General features: G+C 35.8%; 1 protein-coding gene across 1 annotated transcript in view; it reads left to right on the forward strand.

Annotated features, from left to right (window-relative positions):
• The first annotated feature begins 2,834 nt into the window (after positions 1-2,834).
• Positions 2,835-20,498, forward strand: part of LOC127621004 (leucine-rich repeat and calponin homology domain-containing protein 2-like) — a 119,009-nt gene continuing 101,345 nt past the window's right edge. Inside the window, exon 1 of the mRNA XM_052094413.1 lies at positions 2,835-3,084. Within this exon, the coding sequence (XP_051950373.1) occupies positions 2,835-3,084 (250 nt within the window). The remainder of the gene's footprint in view (positions 3,085-20,498) is intronic.

The raw sequence follows: 20,498 nt of genomic DNA on the forward strand, positions 1-20,498 counted from the left end.
TTACATTTGTGGCATTTTCAGTGAGTTAAATTATAATAATTATATAACAATTATAAACAATCATATTTGTAAAAATAATTTAAGAGATCTTGAGGCCCCCCTGGAAGTGTGCTGAGGCCCCCTAGTGGGTCTCGACCCCCTGGTTGAGAACCACTGCTCTAGATGATCTGCCCCTCAACTCTCTTCCACCCCTCCTAGACTGATTAGATCTCTGATTAGAGAGAGAAACTAGGAAAAGGTAAACTTAAAACCAAAGAATCAAGTCAGTTATTAGGTACATCCACTCACACGTGGACAGGTGCAGATTCAGCTTTTGGAAGGGAAACTCTCAGTGTTGAGCCAGATGGTGCTGTTATTTGTTTTATAAAAGGTTTATACTATTCACTTTGCTTATACTTTGTAATAGAGTTATATTCAAATAACAAATAAACTCACCTTTTCATTTTCTGATTTTATTTTACATCTCAGTGCTGTTTATATTGGAAAACTGAAGAAGCAAACGAAGATCACATAATTGTCATTCAAAAACATATTAACAAGGAGATCAGGCCTGTCCTGTATATATTTGGTATTTATTAATAAAGGCTGTCCTCCTTACCCCTCTGTCTAATACAAATGGTCTTCCACCCCTCTTTGGGGTTCTCAATCCTATTGATGACAAAGCACCTTTAAAAACAATACAAACAACAATGAAACCATTACATTTAATGTAATTTTAGACTGTGCTGTGTTGAGTTTAGTGTAATATGCCTAAAGTTTTAAGTTAATTATAGGAAAATCACAATATTTTTATGTCACAGCCCCATTACTTGGATATTTACAAAATACATTGCAGGTATCCCTGGGCCTTATGTCAACAGATAGTTTTCAGATAGTCTGACAAAGAAGAAGTGCAGAGATTACCATATATCTCCCCACAAATGCTGTACATCTGATATAATTAACTTCATATTTAAATATATTTTTAGCATGTATCTCTACACCTCTTCATGTCTCAATTCCATAAAGGAATAGTTCACAAAGTTAGTATAGTTCAAAAAGACAATTAGTCAACAGGATCCAACTTGACCAATTGGGAGACAGATCACCCTAATGGTGACATCATATGAAACACTATTTGCAACAAAACAACATAAATAATACTGCAAAAGCTAAAACCTCTATAAATTCTTAAATACACATATTTAAATGCCCCCATAAATTCATTTTGACCAAGGAAACATAATTAAATAATTAAAGTGCAAAGCAGTTTGTGTATTCCCTCAATTTTGCAATCAAACACATAAAGTCTATGGATTTTTAAGATAATTAAGTTCAATGAACTTAATTTCAAGAAATACTTAATTAAGACAATTTGACTTTTCCTGTAATAACAGCTTTATAGGGTTGACAGTGAGTTTATATGTTACTATGGCATTCATTCATGAGAGCTCAACTTTGATGGTCGGGACTCTGTCCCTCTAAATTTTACTCACTGTTGATACAGTTACTGTTGATGTGCATGCAGATGTATAGTAGTATGTAGTATGACTGAAATTATCAAGTGTGAGTCATTTATTGTGGCTACGGATGGTTGCCGATTTAGTAAATCCAGGTTTTATTTTATTTTCACTGTTTTCACCGCATTCACAGTCACTTCATTTCAGTCGTGCTATTATCCAGCTAAACCCAAATCAAACATTTAATCTGTGAGCATGACCATGTACGTTTGACAGCTGCTGAATCTTTCTGACAGCTGATCATTGCTTACACATTTTTAAACATGAAACCGAAACTGACGGATCCTGTCAAGTGTGCCAACACATCCAAAGCATAATGACTTGACATCAACCTTAAAGATATTGTGGCTCTCTCTTTGAAATGACTAACTCAATGACAAGTCGATTTTGTCCGATATGGAAGAGTGAGACTCCTGCATTTCTGGACGTCTGACGTTGCCGGACCGTAAGGGTGGATAATATAAGTAATCCCCGCTGTTGACTTCTTGTCAATAAAGTGAAAAGAGCACACAAACAAATTAATCCAAAGCTTTTTCAAACAGACATTCCTAAGTCAATCCTTCTTCAGGCAGCCGATGGAAGAAGCAGAATGGAGTGCAGTGCTTTTTCGAGTGGTTTCTGATCATAACATGCTGTTTTAGATAAAACTTTAGGTTCACTTGATTATTAGGATAACCTTTAACTGCACACATTGTCCGTAAAATTTTTGTGACCAGCTACACACAAACCGTCAACCAATCGTACTTCCGCTAGCTAACCGGAAATTCCACCCACCTAGCGAAATACAGTGAGAATATCGCTGAGAATATAACGTTAATGTAATTTGCAATTTGATTACTTTCCCATGAAGTTATCAGTAAAGTAATCTGATTAAAATTTTGGTGAAGTAATTTGAATTTAATTACTATTTTTGAGTAATTAACCCCAAAATATTGAAAAAATAAAAGTAATTTAGCTTGAGATGCCACAGTTTAATTTAGCAAGAATGTGAATATATTCTTTGCCTGATATGTTTAAAAGTCTTCAGAAAAAAAATACTTTACAAATCATCTTAATAAAAAATGGAAAAGGCACTGATTTCTCGTAATGACCTGGGTGCCGAATACATAAAATGATAATGTTTTTTTTTTTTATTTATTTTTTTAAATAAAATGTGTTCCATTTGTTACATGATACGAGATAATAAGCAACTAAATGAATGGTTTCTCTGCCGTATTTATACCAGCTGCCCCGCCCCATTCCAGTAGGCCATACCCGCCCATCTCCGTCTGCGTCCTCTGCGCATGCGCGGTGTGGCAGTCAGCCCCTATTATTATTGTAAGAATAATGTCATTTATGAAAATGGCGGCTAGTCAGGGAGGTGTGGGTCCTGCTGCGGCTCTTCAGAGCCAGCACTATTTTAATGTTGTTCACTGGAACCCGGGCGTGCTGCAACAGCAGCAGCAGCAGCATCCGCTGCACACAGCCCGCAGTTTGGAGCGCGCTCTGGAGGACGCCGTCTGCTCCGGGATGCTCAACATCAGCGGCAGAAAATTGCGCGAGTTCCCGGGGCTGAACTACGATCTGACCGATACTACACAAGCAGGTGGGTCCCTCAGATGTGGGCTAATCTCCCTGCATGCTCTACTGACGTGCTTCTCGCGATTCATTTTATGGGAGGACAAAATAAACTGAAGAGTCCTTTTTGGTATATTTGTGCATATTGTCAGTGCATGTTGGTTACAATAGCACATGGTGCTGGTGCAAGGAAACCCGTTATTATCCTGTCTTATCTCTCCTGTTTCTCATAGGCTGTCGTGTAAAATGTAGACACAAATGCTTGCTCCTGTGTAACAGCTTACGCGCTGGTGTCACTGGTTGTTTTGGTTCCTCATCCCATTTTTGACAGAGCATGAATGAAACCGGAGAGTGCGTTTCAGATGGAGCGAAAAGAGACCATTTACACTAAGGTCCAGTAATCAGTTTTTTGACGTACAAGCGTTTTGAAGGCACACATTATACGTAATAACCACATTGCACCCAGCTTTACTGCAAGCACGCGACAAAACTAGAACGCTCCCATTATAATTGATAAAGCAGTTTCGTTGAGTATTATGGAAACATTCTAGTGTGTGGTGGCTGTGTAAAGCGATGGTGAAAAGCATTTTTAAATGGACGGTAAATGCAGATATGGGCTACGCTCTCCTGTAATGCCAGACAAAAGATGCTGGCGTCTGTCTCTATAGAATCACGCGCCTTTCTTCATCCTCCAACACATAAAGAGCACTACAGTCTTAAGTCAATGTGGCAGCAGGCAGCCGATATTATAATATGCATCACCTTCAACTGATATTCATTATTAGGAATCAGATATTTATTTGTAATACGTGTATATGCAAAATTGTCTCTCATCATGGGTAGTATAAATGAAATGCAATGTTAAAGAAAGTACAATACAAAGCGGGTTAGTTAAGTTTTAAACCATTTTTAGAGATGGTTTTAGGAATTAAATAGCTGCATTTTTTTCTGAGGTGTCCGTGGTGTGTAATGGTTGTCTTGCCGCAGCAAACAGCCATTCAGATGTGATGCAGACAGTGGGAGGAGGGACACTAATCCATTCATTCATGCACACTTCACACATAGCATCATCTCTACACTCCCATTCAACTGTACTGAATTACACTGCTGAATAGGTCTTTTATGCTGTGTGAATCTTTAGCTGTGTCTCAAAACCTAGTGAACATTTTAGCTTTATAAAGGGTTTGTTTATATCTAGTCTTAGTTGCTCTCACACAGCCTGTAGGCGAAAAAGAAGCCCATTGCGGACAACACTGTACATTCAGTGATTTCACTGTTTCTTTCAAGGTAGCTGCATGCAGATGGCACCCTGTTAATATTATAGGGCTCCTTTGTGTGTGCTTTTTGTGTGTGCATATGTTAGAAAGAGGAAATAGTTGGATGTGCACCAGACTGAGCACCTAATGGTGTATTTAAGAGGAAGTGACTTCATGACAATGAATGAGAGTGCTGCTGACTCAACAGGAGATTTGTGACTGTGTGTTTCTGCATAAGGGATAGATAATCTGTTTTAAATTTGTGAGAAGGAGAAAAAGAGATTGCTTGTGTGCTTTTTAGTTTTGGTTTGTGTTTATTTGACAGTTTGACCAGGCTTGGTCAGAACATGTAACAGAACATGTGTTTGGTTTGGGTCTGGTTGTGCTCCAGTTACCCACTAGGCAGTCCTTGCTTTAAATATTGGCTCAAGGTTCAGTATAGGGATAGTGTTTGGCCACAAACATGACACTAGTGTATGAAGACACCCCGAAATCTCTGATGGTAAAGTGTGACAAACATTTTAAAAAGGAACTCTCTCTTTTTTCTCAGTCTTTCTTTTTGTTTATTGTTTATTGTGTGTCAGATTTAACAATTAAAACTTTGCTGTAGCAAGCAAGACTATTCATAATTTGTGTCTTTTTCTTGTCATTATAACGTGCATAATAATTTGTGTCTTATTCTTTGATAAACTGGATCACATTTCACTTTGAAATGAATTATCTTTGTATCTTTGTACTTTGACATAGGGTTTATTGTGGCTAAATGTACAAAACCCAGACTGGTCTCATTTTGCAAAATGAAATTGTGTGCCTTATTACAAGTTTGGCTACAGTTTCCCAGTGAAATCTCCAGTGGGAGGTGCCAAAAGCGAGTGAATGTTGTCTTAATCAGACAAGGCTTTAAAGGTGAATATTAGACGTAGGTTTTAAAATGTATCTACCTTACCTAAAATTTTAAACCTATCCAAAAGTGATTTAAAATAAGAGTTAGACACAAAACAGACATTCTTACCCTTAACCAACACCTAAACCTAACAAAAACAAAATGAGAAATGAAAACAAATTTTTTGAAGCAATCGCATCATTTTGTCTCATGTGTCAGCTTGTGTGCTTGACTGATCCCAAGCCTCAGTCTTCCGAGTCCATAGTCCCAACACTCTATCATGTGAGCTACCGTACACTAATCATATTGGATTAAGTGTGTTAATATTAGGGCTGCCCCAGACCAAAGATTTTCCTTGTCGACTTATAGTCGTTAGTTTAAGCCGTTAGTTGATTTGTCGCACATTTATGATATTAATTTAATTACTTAAATATATATTTTTTGGGGGCATCAGAAAATGGTTGGAGTTCCAGGGCTGAGAAAGAATGTTATAAGTAACATTGATAACACTGTTCTCCATTACAGAGAAATACTAAACCGTAATAATGAGCCTTTAAAATATACATTTTACAAGCAAACGCTCGAAGCGAGCCGCAGCGACACCGGCAAAAGTGGTAATGATTCTGAATGTGCCATAAAAACTAGCAAGGAGATTGTCTGAACGTTTTGTTAATATATAGAGAGAAATGCACATTAAGTTAAACATGCAATAAGCGAGTGTAACGTAGTTCAATGGAAAGGAGGAGGCGAGAACCGGCTTGACAATATAAATAATAGTTTTAATGATAAACTTAAAAAGACACAAACAAACACATGACGGACATGTCCATAAACTCTCTCTCATTGTACCACCGTCTGCCATCAGCCTTTATCCCTCTCGGAGGCTTAATTAGCCTGATAAGGGACCGGGTGTGTATAATCACAACCCGGCCCGCCCTCCGCCCTGCCACAGTGAGGTACTAATTTAGCTTCCCCACTCCCCACAGACACTTGGATAAACCTAATAGCACATATTTATCTAGGTTATCTAACAATAGAGCAAGCAGCCATGCTAAGTGGCTAATGTTAGGCTACTTACATGTTTCAAACGATAAGCCATTTTTGAGGTCGATGAATGATAGGCGAACGTTTGCCTGCAAAGTTTGCTTGTCGCCTTCTTGGGTCATCCTTTACCCTCTCAAAATGATCCCACACTTTGGATTTCCTGCCCAACATAATTAATTTCCGCATGGTCCAGCAGTGTAAACGATCATGTCTGCCCATCATTGACTGCAACTTCGCCTTTTCCTGTGGAGTTTTTTTTTTTCTGCGACCAACTTTCCCATCAAAACTTGGTCAACCAAGACTCTTCTCATTGACTAACATTTGGTCGACTATTAGGGGGCAGCACTAGTTAATATATGTGAGTCTGTAAAACAAAAATGATTTCGATATCATAACATGGTAATATTGCAACAAATAAGTGTTCATAAAGTTATAATCAGAAAATGTAGTCGCGATTTGTGTGAAAGTGAATAAAACACACAGTTGTTGTACCGCCTCTACGAAACTGCGAAGATTAGAAATTCGGAACATGAAAGTCAGTTTAAAAAAATGTTAGTGGTGCACCGATCAGGAAATCTGAGGCCAATTCCGATCTCCGATTTGTTTTACATTAAGATTAACAGATACTGATATTTTAAAAAGTGCCCTTTGCCACACTTTTAGTTATATTGTATAGGTATATGTTTATGCCCCACACAGTAAAATTACAGTAACACTTTACAAAAAGGTTTCATTTCTTAACATTATTTAACAACATTAAATACTATAGTTAACATAAACTAATGAACTTAATGTTAGTTACAAAATATATTAATACATTTTTAACATCAAAAGTTGTATTAGTTAACAGTAATGCACTATGAACTAACAATGAACAATTTAATTTATATTAACTAACATTATGATTAATAAATGCTGTAAAAATAGATTGTTCATTGTTTGTTCATGATAACTAATGCATTAACTATTGTTAAAGAAATTAAACCTTTTTATAAAGTGTTAACAAAATTACATTAATTGTGAATTGCTAAAATTTCTTTGTATCGAAAACAGGATGAATAGTTCAGTTGTCAATATCAAAAGCTCATTGTGACATACTGGCAACCAAAAACCATGAGAGCATCACACACAGCAGAGATACTTTAAAAAATAAGAAAAATATATCCATTACAAGCTCTAAAACTGCTCCAGTGAGAAATCATTCACGTCTATTATTTGTTTACTGTCTTTGGCGTCTTGCAGTAACACAAATCACAAATTATTAAGCAAATGTGTGAAGGAGTGGTTCCGTCTTTGAAGGTTAAACAGTTACATCTGTAATTATTGGTATTTTGACCAACATCTTACTGTACCCTCTATACGTTTGACTACTATGGGGTCTAGAGCTTTTAGTTATACTGCTTCTTGTCTTTGGAATTCTCTACCCTCTACTCTGTGCAATGAGTCAGAAAAACTACCAGAATGACTCTAGAAAATGGGCAACCTAATATTCATACATTTGTAATTCTTACGCAAAACAAAACCGCATATTCATGTGAATTACATCATGTCTGATAGTTTAAATTCGTGAATGCTTAGAATTTCCAACAGCTCACCCCCTCCAAAGGCCACATTTAAGACACTGAATTTGATCCATTCATGCAACAGTGATTGGCCTGATGTGAGAGGGGTGGGTTTCACACATGTTTGAAAAATTATGACCTTACTATTGCCCTACCCATTAAGGCGAATTAAGATGTTGTGCTGAGAGAATGAATCACAATAAAGATCTCCTCCGGACACAAATGTTAGATAAAAATCTCCACAAAGATGTAAAGTACAAATCTACACAAAGGAAATAAGATAAATATAACCAAATAATTGAACTTGATATTGCATTATGCAATATACTCATGCAAAGTTGTGTTTCATTAGAGCTTACACTGAGGAAGGATTGTTTGTAGCTAAGCAAGTACATGAATTAATGTATGAATTTGCTGTGTTATTTTGGTGTTAGTTTTTAAGATCCATGTGGTAAAAACCGATTCAGAAAGTGTACAGTGTTCCACCACCAGTGAGGGAGAGTTGACAAGGATGTTTTATTTTAATGAGAAATGAATGACGCAAGCCCTTATTTAGGCTGGAGACAAAAAGGGCTTCATTGTCTCCTGCTTGTTTGAGAATGACAAAGGAATAGTTCACTGAAAAAGTAAAATGTGGACATTATGTTGTTCCAAAGCATTACTGATCATACACAAAACGGAAAAGGAGAAATTCCAAATAATGTACTGTAGGGGTGTAACTAACGATTATTTTTATAATCGATTAATCTAAGGATTATTAGAACAATGATTTGACTATTTGTCGATTATTGCAATGATTAATCATTATCTCTTAACTGACTATTCAGCTTTTGCCCCTCAAAAGGTTGTATTAAATGTGCTTACTAACAATAATGAGGACAAAATCATCTTTTAAATACCCCTAAAAGACATTCACTGAATTAAATGGAAAAATATTTTTTATTAAGTTTAATTCAGTAAAGAATTCACTGCAAAAAATCCTATTATCAAGGGTTTTGTCTTGTTTTCCTTTTAAAATTGTTTAAAATATCCTTAAAACAAGGATATGCTTTTAAAAGCAAAATAAGATATTTAGATAGAAGAGAATGTATCTTAAATATAATTGTATTTTGTATAAAAGTGTATGTTTTCACTTGGTTATACTTCTGCAAGTGCAGTAAAGACAAAAACTTAAATTTAAGACCTATTCTCTAAAATCAAGTCTAAAAATCTTATATGCTGCTTCTCAGGTGAATGCATCTTTTTTAAAGGATGTTTAGATATTTTTAAATTATTTTATTTGTAATATTATATTCAGCATTCTTAGATAAACATTTTTTCTTCTGCAGTTTAGCTGTTAAAGAAAATATATGCTGTTGTAAAGGAGTTTTAGATATTTTTATTGGAAAACAAGCCAAATCAAGAACATATTTCGTTGCAGTGTATAATGGGGCGAAGACTTCCTCTCTCACCTTTCTGTTCACTTCAATCCATCTTTAACTCACAAAAAACAAACTCTCTATTATTAATAAAGCTGCGTATTGCCAATTCTCTTCACTACAAGAAATGTACAGTGACATATATTATGATTCAGTAAGTCACAAACCATCACTTTATAATCTAGCTGCATTAAGTGTGCGAGCTCGAGGGATGAGCGTCCCCGCAACAGAGTGCGCATCAGCCGGATGTAGTTTCAATCTCTCCCCCTTAGATCGGGACATTCGCGCAACTCATAGAAGAGGCACACCAGAGAAATGCCAGTTTCGGAGTTTGTAGTTAATTACATGACCTACTTCTGTATTATTTGAACTTTAATAAAGCTATAACGCATTAAATATAACTGCATTTAAGATATAACGCCACTGTGTTTCCTTTAAAGAGGGAACTCCACTTTGATCTACATCGCCTGAAGCTGTTTGGAAAGTTTAGAGAGCATCTGAACTATGAGCTGTGTAATTCTTCCTCTCATCAGTCAGGCGTGAACTGCAGTGCTGCTCTCACGCGTCATCGATTAGGGTATAATGTGATCTCATGTTACGTTAAATGAGATCAAACAAATATTCGACAACTAAAAACTAATTTTGTTTTTTATTAACGATGCCGATAACGTTGACTAATGGTTTATCCCTAATGTACTGGTCACTTTAATTTCAGATGGTTGTACTGAAATATTTGCAAATGAAAATGCTTAAGCAAGAATACATTTTACGTGGATATTTACATTTTTACCAAAGTGTCTTAACAGACACGACTAAATACACTCAATCCTATTCAGAACCCTTGGGGTCATGACATCATAGTGCTGTAGAGGAAGTGGTCTAAGTATGAAGGTCTAATATGTGTACAGGAAGTAACAGGAAGTCCCAGCCTGGGCTATTTATACCTGTGGCAGTGTGATGAGTGAATCTATGTCTATTTAATCCCTCTCTCTATAAGGTTTTGAGAACAGTAGGGAAATTTTTTGTCCAGGGCCCGCATGCATAAAACTCGGCATGTATTTCATCCAAAAAAGTGTAGCTTTGATCCTGGCATCCTCAATCTGTGTTGTTGTTGCTACTGCTATTGAATTGCACGTGCAAACTTCAGAAGAATAATGGTTGACACTAGATGAAGTGACTATGGGTGTTCCTTTGTCTCTGCGAATGCAAGAGAGGGAAATGTCTCTGAGTGTGCCATTCCTCTTAATAGTTCTCATCCAGAAAGTTTGAGGGAGAAGTACTGGGACTGTATGTGGGGAAAGTAGCTCAAGTCGAGCAGTGCTGAACGTGTTTGCAGCAGTAGAGTACAGTGTTTCTGATAAGACCAATCAAGCCGATCAACTGTGTTTCCAATAGTCCGTTTGACTATTACATCAAAACGTGATTTCTGTAATACAGCACAATTCTGAAAATATCTTTTGGATTCTTTCAAAAGCTGTGCAACCATTTCCTTTCTAAAGATTGTATTTTAATGCATTTTCAAATTAGTTACGCGAAATTATAATAGCCTAATATTGGCTGCATAACAGATACTTCTGATTTGAGTGCTTTACTCCATACCTTTTTTAAAATGTTGGTTATTATATGAAAAACAGAGTTTATAAGAAGTCTTTTCAGTTTATGACTTGGCCAGTTGGACTCGCAAATTCGTGTGTGCATGGGAAATTGCATAAGCACATTTCAATGCCCAGTTTTTGCATACGCAATATTTATACATCAGGCCCCTGGTCTCTGATAGTATGCGGGTATTTGTGTAAAGATGTATATCTTGAAAATTAGTGTCTATTTTAGGCTCAGCTTTTAAATCTTCATATGCTTGAGCACCTCTGCTGCTGGAATATCTCAGTGGATGACTATTATGACTCATTAAGTTGCATTGCTCAGCGAGTGTCTTGTGAACTTTGTCCACAACACTAAAATTATGCTCTGCAAGCGCAGTTGAATGTGGGTGACTTACATTGACATGTTTTGAGTCGAGAGAAAAAAAAGGCGTTTACAGCAACAAAATTTCCACTTTTTAAAAAGCTTGAAGTTGTTTAAAGGAATGACTCTTGTTTTTATATTTTCTTTGGAAAAGTCATTGGTTCAAGGAAACAAAGTTTTAGAGAGTATGTTCTTATAATGATGCAGACCACTACAGTTTAGTACAGCTACTTACTAAAAGTTTTCAGCATTCCTCTTCCATCCCTACCGCTGTAGGGGATACTATATACCTTAAGGCTTATATACAGTATAAACCCTGAAGATCTTATTATAAGGGTTATTCGATTTTAGGATAAAGGCATCAATTGCATATTTGTATTATGTGTCTCTAACAAATGTTAATGTTGCTTGAGTTTCCTTCAATGTCCTCATATGATGCATGCGCTTGTCTTAAAGGGTAACTAAACCCTAAACCAACTTTTTTTAGTTAATGATCTGTAAGCATGGGGCTTTATTAGTAATAGTCATTGATTCAAGTAATTTTTTTGACATTTGTGTATAAAGTGTTTTAATTTTACAATATATGGTGTAAAAACGTCTGAGTGCTGCCCTCTTCAGGTTGAACGGTGGCTACTGCAGTTGAAATTTCCTATTGGCTGTTGTGGTACTTCGTGATGTAAGCAGATTCCAGCTCACCACGCCAGATTCATGTACATGTCGTCTTGCGACCGTGTGAGGAATAATAATAACATAGAGCCTGACAGCAGCTGTCAATTAATCCCCCGCTCAGCCCCGCACTCGGTTCGTTCCCTCTATCCCCGCCGGGGTCTGCCCACTTTTCCAGCATTTTCAAATATTTCTAGTGGGTGGAGTCAGACGCTGAGCAGGTGTTTAGTTACCCTTTAAGATTTCATGAAAGGCAGTCAGACCTCAGCTGTAGGAAATGGACCTCTCTGCCCTTCACAGATGAGCACACACATTAACACACACACACAGGACTCTCTAGAGACTGAGGTAATTACACATGATCTGACATGCTGGTCCCATCTGTAAGGTGTCAACTTTAAAATCTGGTGCTCAGCATTTTGGTTAGTAGTTCGGATTAGATCAGTGCATGGTGAACGTTTGCAGCATATTGTAAAAAGACATTTAGGGAGATACGATGAATTGAAAAGTAAATAAACTGACAGATTAATGAAACTAGATAAATGCAGTACAGCCATTAAGGCTGTTAAATTTTTTTTTTTTCAATATTCATTGAATTGAAAATAAAAAAGCACATTAAAATGCTAACATGAGCATTTTAATTTTGAAGGTGTGCCAAGCACTGATGATGACTTACATTTTTGGGTTAAAACAGATGCAGTACAATGAAGAAGAACACGATTGTTTCGAGACATGTTTTAAAGGTTGAAGTTCCTTTTAAATTGATCCAGAATCTAAAAAATGCATGAGACGTTGAAAAAACAGCGAGACATGATGCAATGGTTAAAGATGTCGCAATGGTCAAAGATGTCTAGCACATGCTTGCATAGAAAAAGTTGTACACAGTCGGAGTGAATGGCCCCTTAGGTGAAGGTCTTTAATGGTTGTGTCTTGACTAGAGGTTGACCGATTAATCGGCCGGCCGATTAATCGGCCGATTTTTTACATAATCGGCATCGGCCAATATCCACGCATATCAAGCCGATTATTAGGCAGAGCGCATCTGTGGGCAGCCTAGTGTTGTTGTGGAACACGTGTTCGACGCACGCTGCCCCTAGAGTCATTTTCCAGCAGAGTGAGCAGACCTCATCCAGTGCCTAAGTAAGGAGCTAAGTTCCTTGGAGAAAACGGTATGGATTAAATTTGTATAACTTCTTTAGATTTAATTAAAAACTTTTGATATGTTACTGCCAACTTCAAGAAAAAAACGTGACAAACGCAATAGTTGACATGACGTTCGGCTACTTTGGATATTGATAGCATAGTTGAAGTTGCATTATCACAGCAGAAGGGTTGCTATCATGTCACAATAAGGAAGCAAGAATTTTGCAATTACAGACAGTGAATCTGAGACTTTTATTTGTTCTGTTTGTGTGTCTTACATTTGAGAGGGTTGTCACTCAATGCAGAGAAATAAGTAATAAAAATATACCAACGCACTATAGGCTATTGAAGGACTGGCTTTGGTAAGCTCGGACATTATTGTTTCTGCTGTCGGTACTGGAGAAATTAAGAAAATACATTTATTATTGCTATAAAGAGAAAGTTATTTTATCTCGCCAGCCATTTCTATGTATAATAAAAACGATGTAACTAACAAAAACTTATTATGCCTTGTAATATCTGTTCAATGTACATTTATTTCAACATTTTAATTGCAGCCTTTATGAAATGCAAGGCTTTCTTTTGTTAGTTTTAAAGGTAGGAGAATATTTATAGGCAGCAGTATCAAAAATAAAACAAGTAGACCTTGTTTCTATTTCTATACAAGCCATGATCTCTTTGCCAGTAAGTGTAATAATCATGTTACCCATTACACATTTTGTCACTGAAGTTAACAAGTTAGATGGAAACGTTCATCCAAATATTGTGATGTTAAAGGCCAGCTAGCCATGTTTCATGTTCTATTATACCCAATGTGCATAATTAACACGAAAATACCGTGACAAGCATTTTGCTTGACAAATCATTAACTGTAGCGCAAGTTGCTCACATCACTTCGGGTGACCAGATGACCATGACAAAAAGCCGGGACAACCCCCCTTAAATTATTAGTAGTTCAGATTATTTTTCTTTACAGTTTACAGTGATAACAGTCAATTCGCACACACACAGAGTGATGTATGTGTGCCTGCTGCATTTACTTTTCCATCATATGTAATTAGAAAATGTATTTAGCTGTGCTGATTATTTATGTAGAAAAAAATCAAACTTTATATTATTTGAAGAAATTGAGATCTGGTAATTGAAATGATATTATTCACATATTATTTCTCTTAAATGAAAAACTATGGACAATCCATTCACATATATCATTTTATTTGTACTTCTGGAAAATATCCTTGAAATACAAGGCTGCGTGCGCTTTTCCTAACCAAAATAAAACACGTTTTATTTATTCCTTTTTAAATAAATAAATGCTTGACCACATAAAATGCCTGAGAAAAACATGCATCAATCTATACACAACAGTCAGCTTCTGTAGAAGACCAATACTGCCTAAATTAATCATAAATAAATACAAATATTTGAAAATAAATGTAAAACAAAATATGTATTTTTGTATTTTTTATTCACACATTAATTTCCAAATATATGTATTTCCTCATTATTTATGCATTTAATAAATTTAAAATATATTTATCTCCACATTTATATATTTCCAATTTTCTTTCTGTATGCTAATGAGGGGCATGTTTTCTCCCTCAGACATAGCAACTGAGCAGAGTGCTACAGAGTGAAGCTTGGAGGCTACAGTGACATCTTGTGTTTGACAAAAAGAAATGGGAGTCTACAGAATTTAAATATAGCCACAGATGGTAGTGATGTAAATTGTAAAATAATTAAATAAATAGAGGAAATATATACATGTGGAAATACATAATACATAAATAAGGAAATAAACGTATAAATACTCATTTGTCACATTTGAAAATAGATTTATATGTACAAATTTGTTTTACATTTATTTGGAATTTTATTTATTTATCTTTAATTTAGGCGGTTTTGCTCCTCCATAAAGCGTCATCAGAGGTTGTGAAGCGTGTCTTTTAATTTTCTAGTTTTCAATTTCTAGTCTTTAACAACCACTTTTAAACCGGGTTCAAGCACCATGGGGACCCACAGCTTTGCATATTGTGTAAGTCCCACTTATCTGAATCTGACACACCCAGATCAGGTCATGGAGCCTTTACTAACGATCTGATGATTTCAATCAGGTGTGTTAAATAAGGTTACATTAGAAATGTACGTTGTGTGTCCCCAAGAGCATGTTTGAAAACTACTGGTTTAAGGTTTACAGACTAATTTTACTGGTGCACCCCTCAGGGCATTTTATAGAAGATTAGACTAATCATTATCGGCGCGGGAACGCGCAGTCCATAAAAAGTTTGGGGGAAACTCTTTGCTGACAAACAGCAGCAGAAGTGGGAGGGAACATTGAGGGGAAAAGATCAGTGCTATTGATTATGAGACAGCAGGAATTCATATTTCTCTCATTAGTTGTTGCAAGTTGCTCATGATAAAAGAAGCACAGCAAATTAAGTTTTGTAACCTCACCGAGAGGCGGGACTATCCCGCGTCTCTATCAACACTCTTGTGTCACTCGATTGTTTTTTTTTTTAAAGTACAAAAACTGATATAAAGCAAACAGTGACCATTTGTTTAGTCTGGTCTCGTTTGGTTTCAAACCGTTTCTGAAGCACATCTTCCATTTTCTTTTTTTACGGATTACAATTAACATGGCATGACCATCCCCCATTTATGTGCCGTCACCGCGCGAACGGTGAAGAAAGGGGTAGCGTTATAAAACAATCATCGCTCTTTTTCATCAGACCATCTTTCAAATTTTCTCCACAAACATCGCACATTTAGATGTCTCTCTTATTTTAAACACCTGATTCAACTAGCTCATCAGGACCGGCTTCGAAATAAACTGGGAATATAAAATAAGGGAGCCCTCCAAAATGTGTAATGTGGTGCTACATATCTGGATTGAACACACCTGGTCAACATTTAACGAGACAATTAAGAAATAAAAGGAAAGTACAAATGATTAAGGCTTTCCTTTTAGCGTGCATTTGTGTCGACCAGTCTGCCAAAATGTTGTCAAATAAGCAGTTGTTCACTTTCAAATTGTTCACTTTCACTATTTCCCTTAGTATTTCCATTTCCGATGCCTTACACAGAAACCTGTCAATCAGGGTCAAGGGTGGGATTATGCTATGGGGCGTGTTTGTCTTGGGAAGTGACATCACTCACAGTCTATCAGGATCAATAATTAGCACTGCACTTTATTCATCTATAATCTCACACTGGACTGTCAACATATTCTCCTCAATATACTACTTCATATATATATATATATATATATATATATATATATATATATATATATATATTTCATATACTCCTACTTATTGTATTGTATATTGTGTGTATTGTTTACTGTACATTGTATATAATTATTGTGTTGTGTAAGTATGTGTACATTTGATATGTAAATTGTGTTGTGTAAGTATGTTGTTTACTGTAATTGGTATATGTCTCGTCACTGTCATGACTGCTTTGTTGCTCGGAACTGCACACAAGAATTTCACCTACTGTTGCACTTGTGTACATGGTAGTGTGACAATAAAGTGATTTGATTTGATTTGATTTGATAAACCGGCGTCTGTTCAGGGCATCACCTCTTGACCGTCGACTGTGAGTGACGTCACTTCCCAAGACAAACACGCCCCATAGCATAATCCCACCCTTGACCCTGATTGACAGGTCTCTGTGTAAGGCATCGGAAATGGAAATACTAAGGGAATTAGTATTCCATTTGAGTATTAGAAAATCAGTTATTTTGAATTCTTATAATAAATGTGGCTTAAATTTCATTGATTTTGATTCTCTTAACAATACCTTAAAAATTAATTGGCTTAAACGTTTCCTTCACAATCAATCTTCTATTTGGAGTATAATCCCAAGATATATTTTTTCTCAATTAGGAGGTATACATTTTCTTTTAATGTGCAATTATTCAATTAGTAAACTTCCTGTCAAACTTTCCAATTATCATCAGCAGATGCTTATGGCTTGGAAACTTATTTACAAGCATAATTTCTCGCCACACAATTTTTTAATTTGGAACAACTGTAATATTCTTCATAAGAGAAAATCTTTATTTCTTGAAAACTGGTTCAATAATGGGGTGATATTAGTAAACCAGCTATTTGATAGTGAAGGTAATTTATTTAATTATTCCGATTTTGTTTCAGGATACCAATTCCCAGTATCTAGTAAAGAATTTAATATAGTTTTCAAGGCCATCTCTTTGGAAATCTGTATGCTGTTTAGAAACAATAATAGTGCTACAGTGACTTCTGTTTCTCCCCTAGCCCTGAATCTACTGTGGTTGGTTCTATTTGTTTTTCAATACATAAATCCAATTATAAAATTAGGTCATTATTTTTGGACCCTGTTACTTCAATTCCTTCCTCCATTTCTTATTGGAATAACCTTTTGATGATATTAAATGGTCATATGTTTGGTCACTTCCTCAGAAATTCTTTCTAACTAATAAAGTTAAAGAAATATCCTATAAAATTATTCATAGATTTTATCCAGTTAAATACTTTTTTTTAAAGAAATTTAGAAATGATATTGATACTTCCTGCTCTTTTTGTGAAGCCTCCTCTGAAACTGTTGATCATTTGTTTTGGGAATGTCTTTTTACTCGGTCTGTCTGGAACAATATTGATGCTCTGATTGTCCAAAAGGTTTTATGTAACTTTTCTTTATCATATAGACACATTCTTTTTGGATTTTATGTTAAAGACAAGAATCTAATTAATGCATGTTTTTGTATAAACCTTCTTTTATATATTGGAATGTTTCATATCCATAAATGTAAATATATGAAAAGTAAACCCCACTTTAGCTTTTTCAAAGAAGAATTGAAGATGTATTTAAATACAATTTCAACTTCTGTTAACAAGAAAGCAATGTAAACATCCAGAATTAGTGCCATGTTTAATAGTCTCTCTTAATGTTTTTTTCTTTTGTGCCCTCTTCTTCTTTTTTTTTTCTTTCTTCTCTTACTCTCTTTTCTTTTTAGACTATTGTTGAATATATTTAAATTTCTTTCACATTTCCTCTCTTAACTTTTCCTTTCTGAACCATAATTTCTCTTTTGTTTTGAAAGATTGTTTATATTTCTTGTATATATCGTCTTGTTCTGTTTGTTAATATTGCAATAAAAAAAAAAAAAAAAATAGTATTCCATTTGAGTTTTGGCTGGCTACATACGCGACGCTGAGAAAGTGAAAAAGCAGACATGGTCATTGAAATTGCTATTTAAATATGACAGGGCCAAAACTCGTAAGATATGGGAAACACAGTTGCAAACAGACTTTGCTTTTCCATTTGAAATCTGGCAGTCACTGTGCGTTCGCTTAAACGAAAATGCAAACGGTAATGCGCGATTTGCAATTGCGTTTGGATTATGTCACATTTTATGCGTCCACAAATTGAAAACGCAATTGCGTTACAAATACAAATACAAATACAATTTGCAATTCCTTTTGAATAGCACAAGAATGTGATCGATTTGAAGTCATTGAGTGAGGATAATTTTTTAAAAATTGAAATTGAAATCAGATGCATTTCTGATTTGTTTATACGTTTCTCTCGGCTGCATGAAGATATTAATTTACTTCATTTGATATAAATATTTTAAATAACTAGCTTTAAATATGCAACTTAGATGGCTAACAAATACATAAACATGACCAGCTGGATATAAACGAATGCAAATAGATGGTAATAGAAGGTTACAATCATGACATTTATACATTTGGGTAGGATATTTTTTTACATTGTTCTAATCACTTGAGGTTAGCTTTAATTTTAGCATCTTCTCAGCCTTGTCGGCAAACATACTGCTGTTCTCTACTAATGCAGCATCTCAACAAATGAATTACTTTATTATGATATGACAACGTGTACTGTAGTGTATATATATATACATACCTTTTCATTGTTGATGTTTTAAATCCACATATGAAGTGTTCCGCTCAATGCAGAGTGTAGTCTCACACGTTTTTCTTTCGCCTCAAGAGGCCGCTCTCATACTATATAATGACAGCGGACCCTTCCCAGCCACTCCAGCACTGGACACAACAGAGAAAAACTATGTGTGGATTTTTGATGATAACCGATAGTTCCAGAAATCTGTTATCAGTGCCGGTTAATCGGCAAAACCGATATCGGTCGACCTCTATACACAAGTATTACCATACTCAGGGCAGGTTTAGTAGCAATCTGCTGAGTAAATAGATTGTAAAGTGTATGTCACTTTATTCAGATAAAACTATTTAATTACTGTTGTGCATAGATGTTAAAAGCTTCCTATTCTCATTTAGCGCATCTGATGCCTTCCTTATAGTGTGTTTTCATGGTTGTGGATTATGATAATTGTGAATGAAGTTGCACATACCTGCTATTTATGAATGTTAGGAATTCACTAACATACAGTGGATATAAAAAGTCTACACACCCCTGTTAAAATGCCAGGTTTTTGTGATGTAAAAGAATGAGACAAAGATAAATCATGTCAGAACTTTTTCCACTTTTAATGTGACCTATAATGTGAACAATTCAATTGAAAACCAAACTGAAATCTTCATGGGGGAAAAATGAAAATTAAAAACCTTACAATAACCTGGTTGCATAAGTGTGCACACCCTCTTATAACTGGGGATGTGGCTGTGTTCAGAATTAACCAATCACATTCAAACTCATATTAAATAGAAGTCATTACACACCAGCCATCATTTAAAGTGACTATTAATCACAAATAATGTTCAGCTGTTCTAGTAGGATTTTCCTGACATTTTCTTAGTTGCATCTCAGAGCAAAAGCCATGGTCCACAGAGAGCTTCCAAATCATCAGAGGGATCTCATTGTTGAAAGATATCAGACAGGAGAAGGGTACAAAAGAATTTCCAAAGCATTAGATATACCATGGAACACAGTGAAGACAGTCATCATCAAGTGGAGAAAATATGGCACAACAGAGACATTACCAAGAACTGGACGTCCCTCCAAAATTGACGAAGAGACGAGAAGAAAACTGGTCAGGGAGGCTTCCAAGAGGCCTACAGCAACATTAAAGGAACTGCAGGAATTTCTTACAAAGAAAAACATCCAAGCCCGGCTGAAGTTTGCAAAAACAAACACCAAGTCTCCCAAAAGCACGTGAGAAAATGTGTTATGGTCTGATGAAACCAAGGTTGAACTTTTTGGCCATAATTCCAAAAGGTATGTTTGGCGCAAAAACAACACTGCACATCACCCGAAGAACACCATACCCACAGTGAAATGGTGGTGGCAGCATCATGCTTTAGCGCGTTTTTTCTTCAGATGCAACCGAGGCCTTATTCAGGGTGGAGGGAATTATGAACAGTTCCAAATACATGGCAATTTTGGCACAAAACCTTCAGGCGTCCATTAGAAAGATGAAGAGGAAGTTCATCTTTCAGCACGACAATGACCCAAAGCAAACATCCAAATCCACAAAAGCATGGCTTCATCAGAAGAAGATTAACGTTTTGGAATGGCCCAGC

This window comes from Xyrauchen texanus, chromosome 3 (assembly GCF_025860055.1).
Source record: "Xyrauchen texanus isolate HMW12.3.18 chromosome 3, RBS_HiC_50CHRs, whole genome shotgun sequence".
NCBI lineage: Eukaryota > Metazoa > Chordata > Actinopteri > Cypriniformes > Catostomidae > Xyrauchen > Xyrauchen texanus.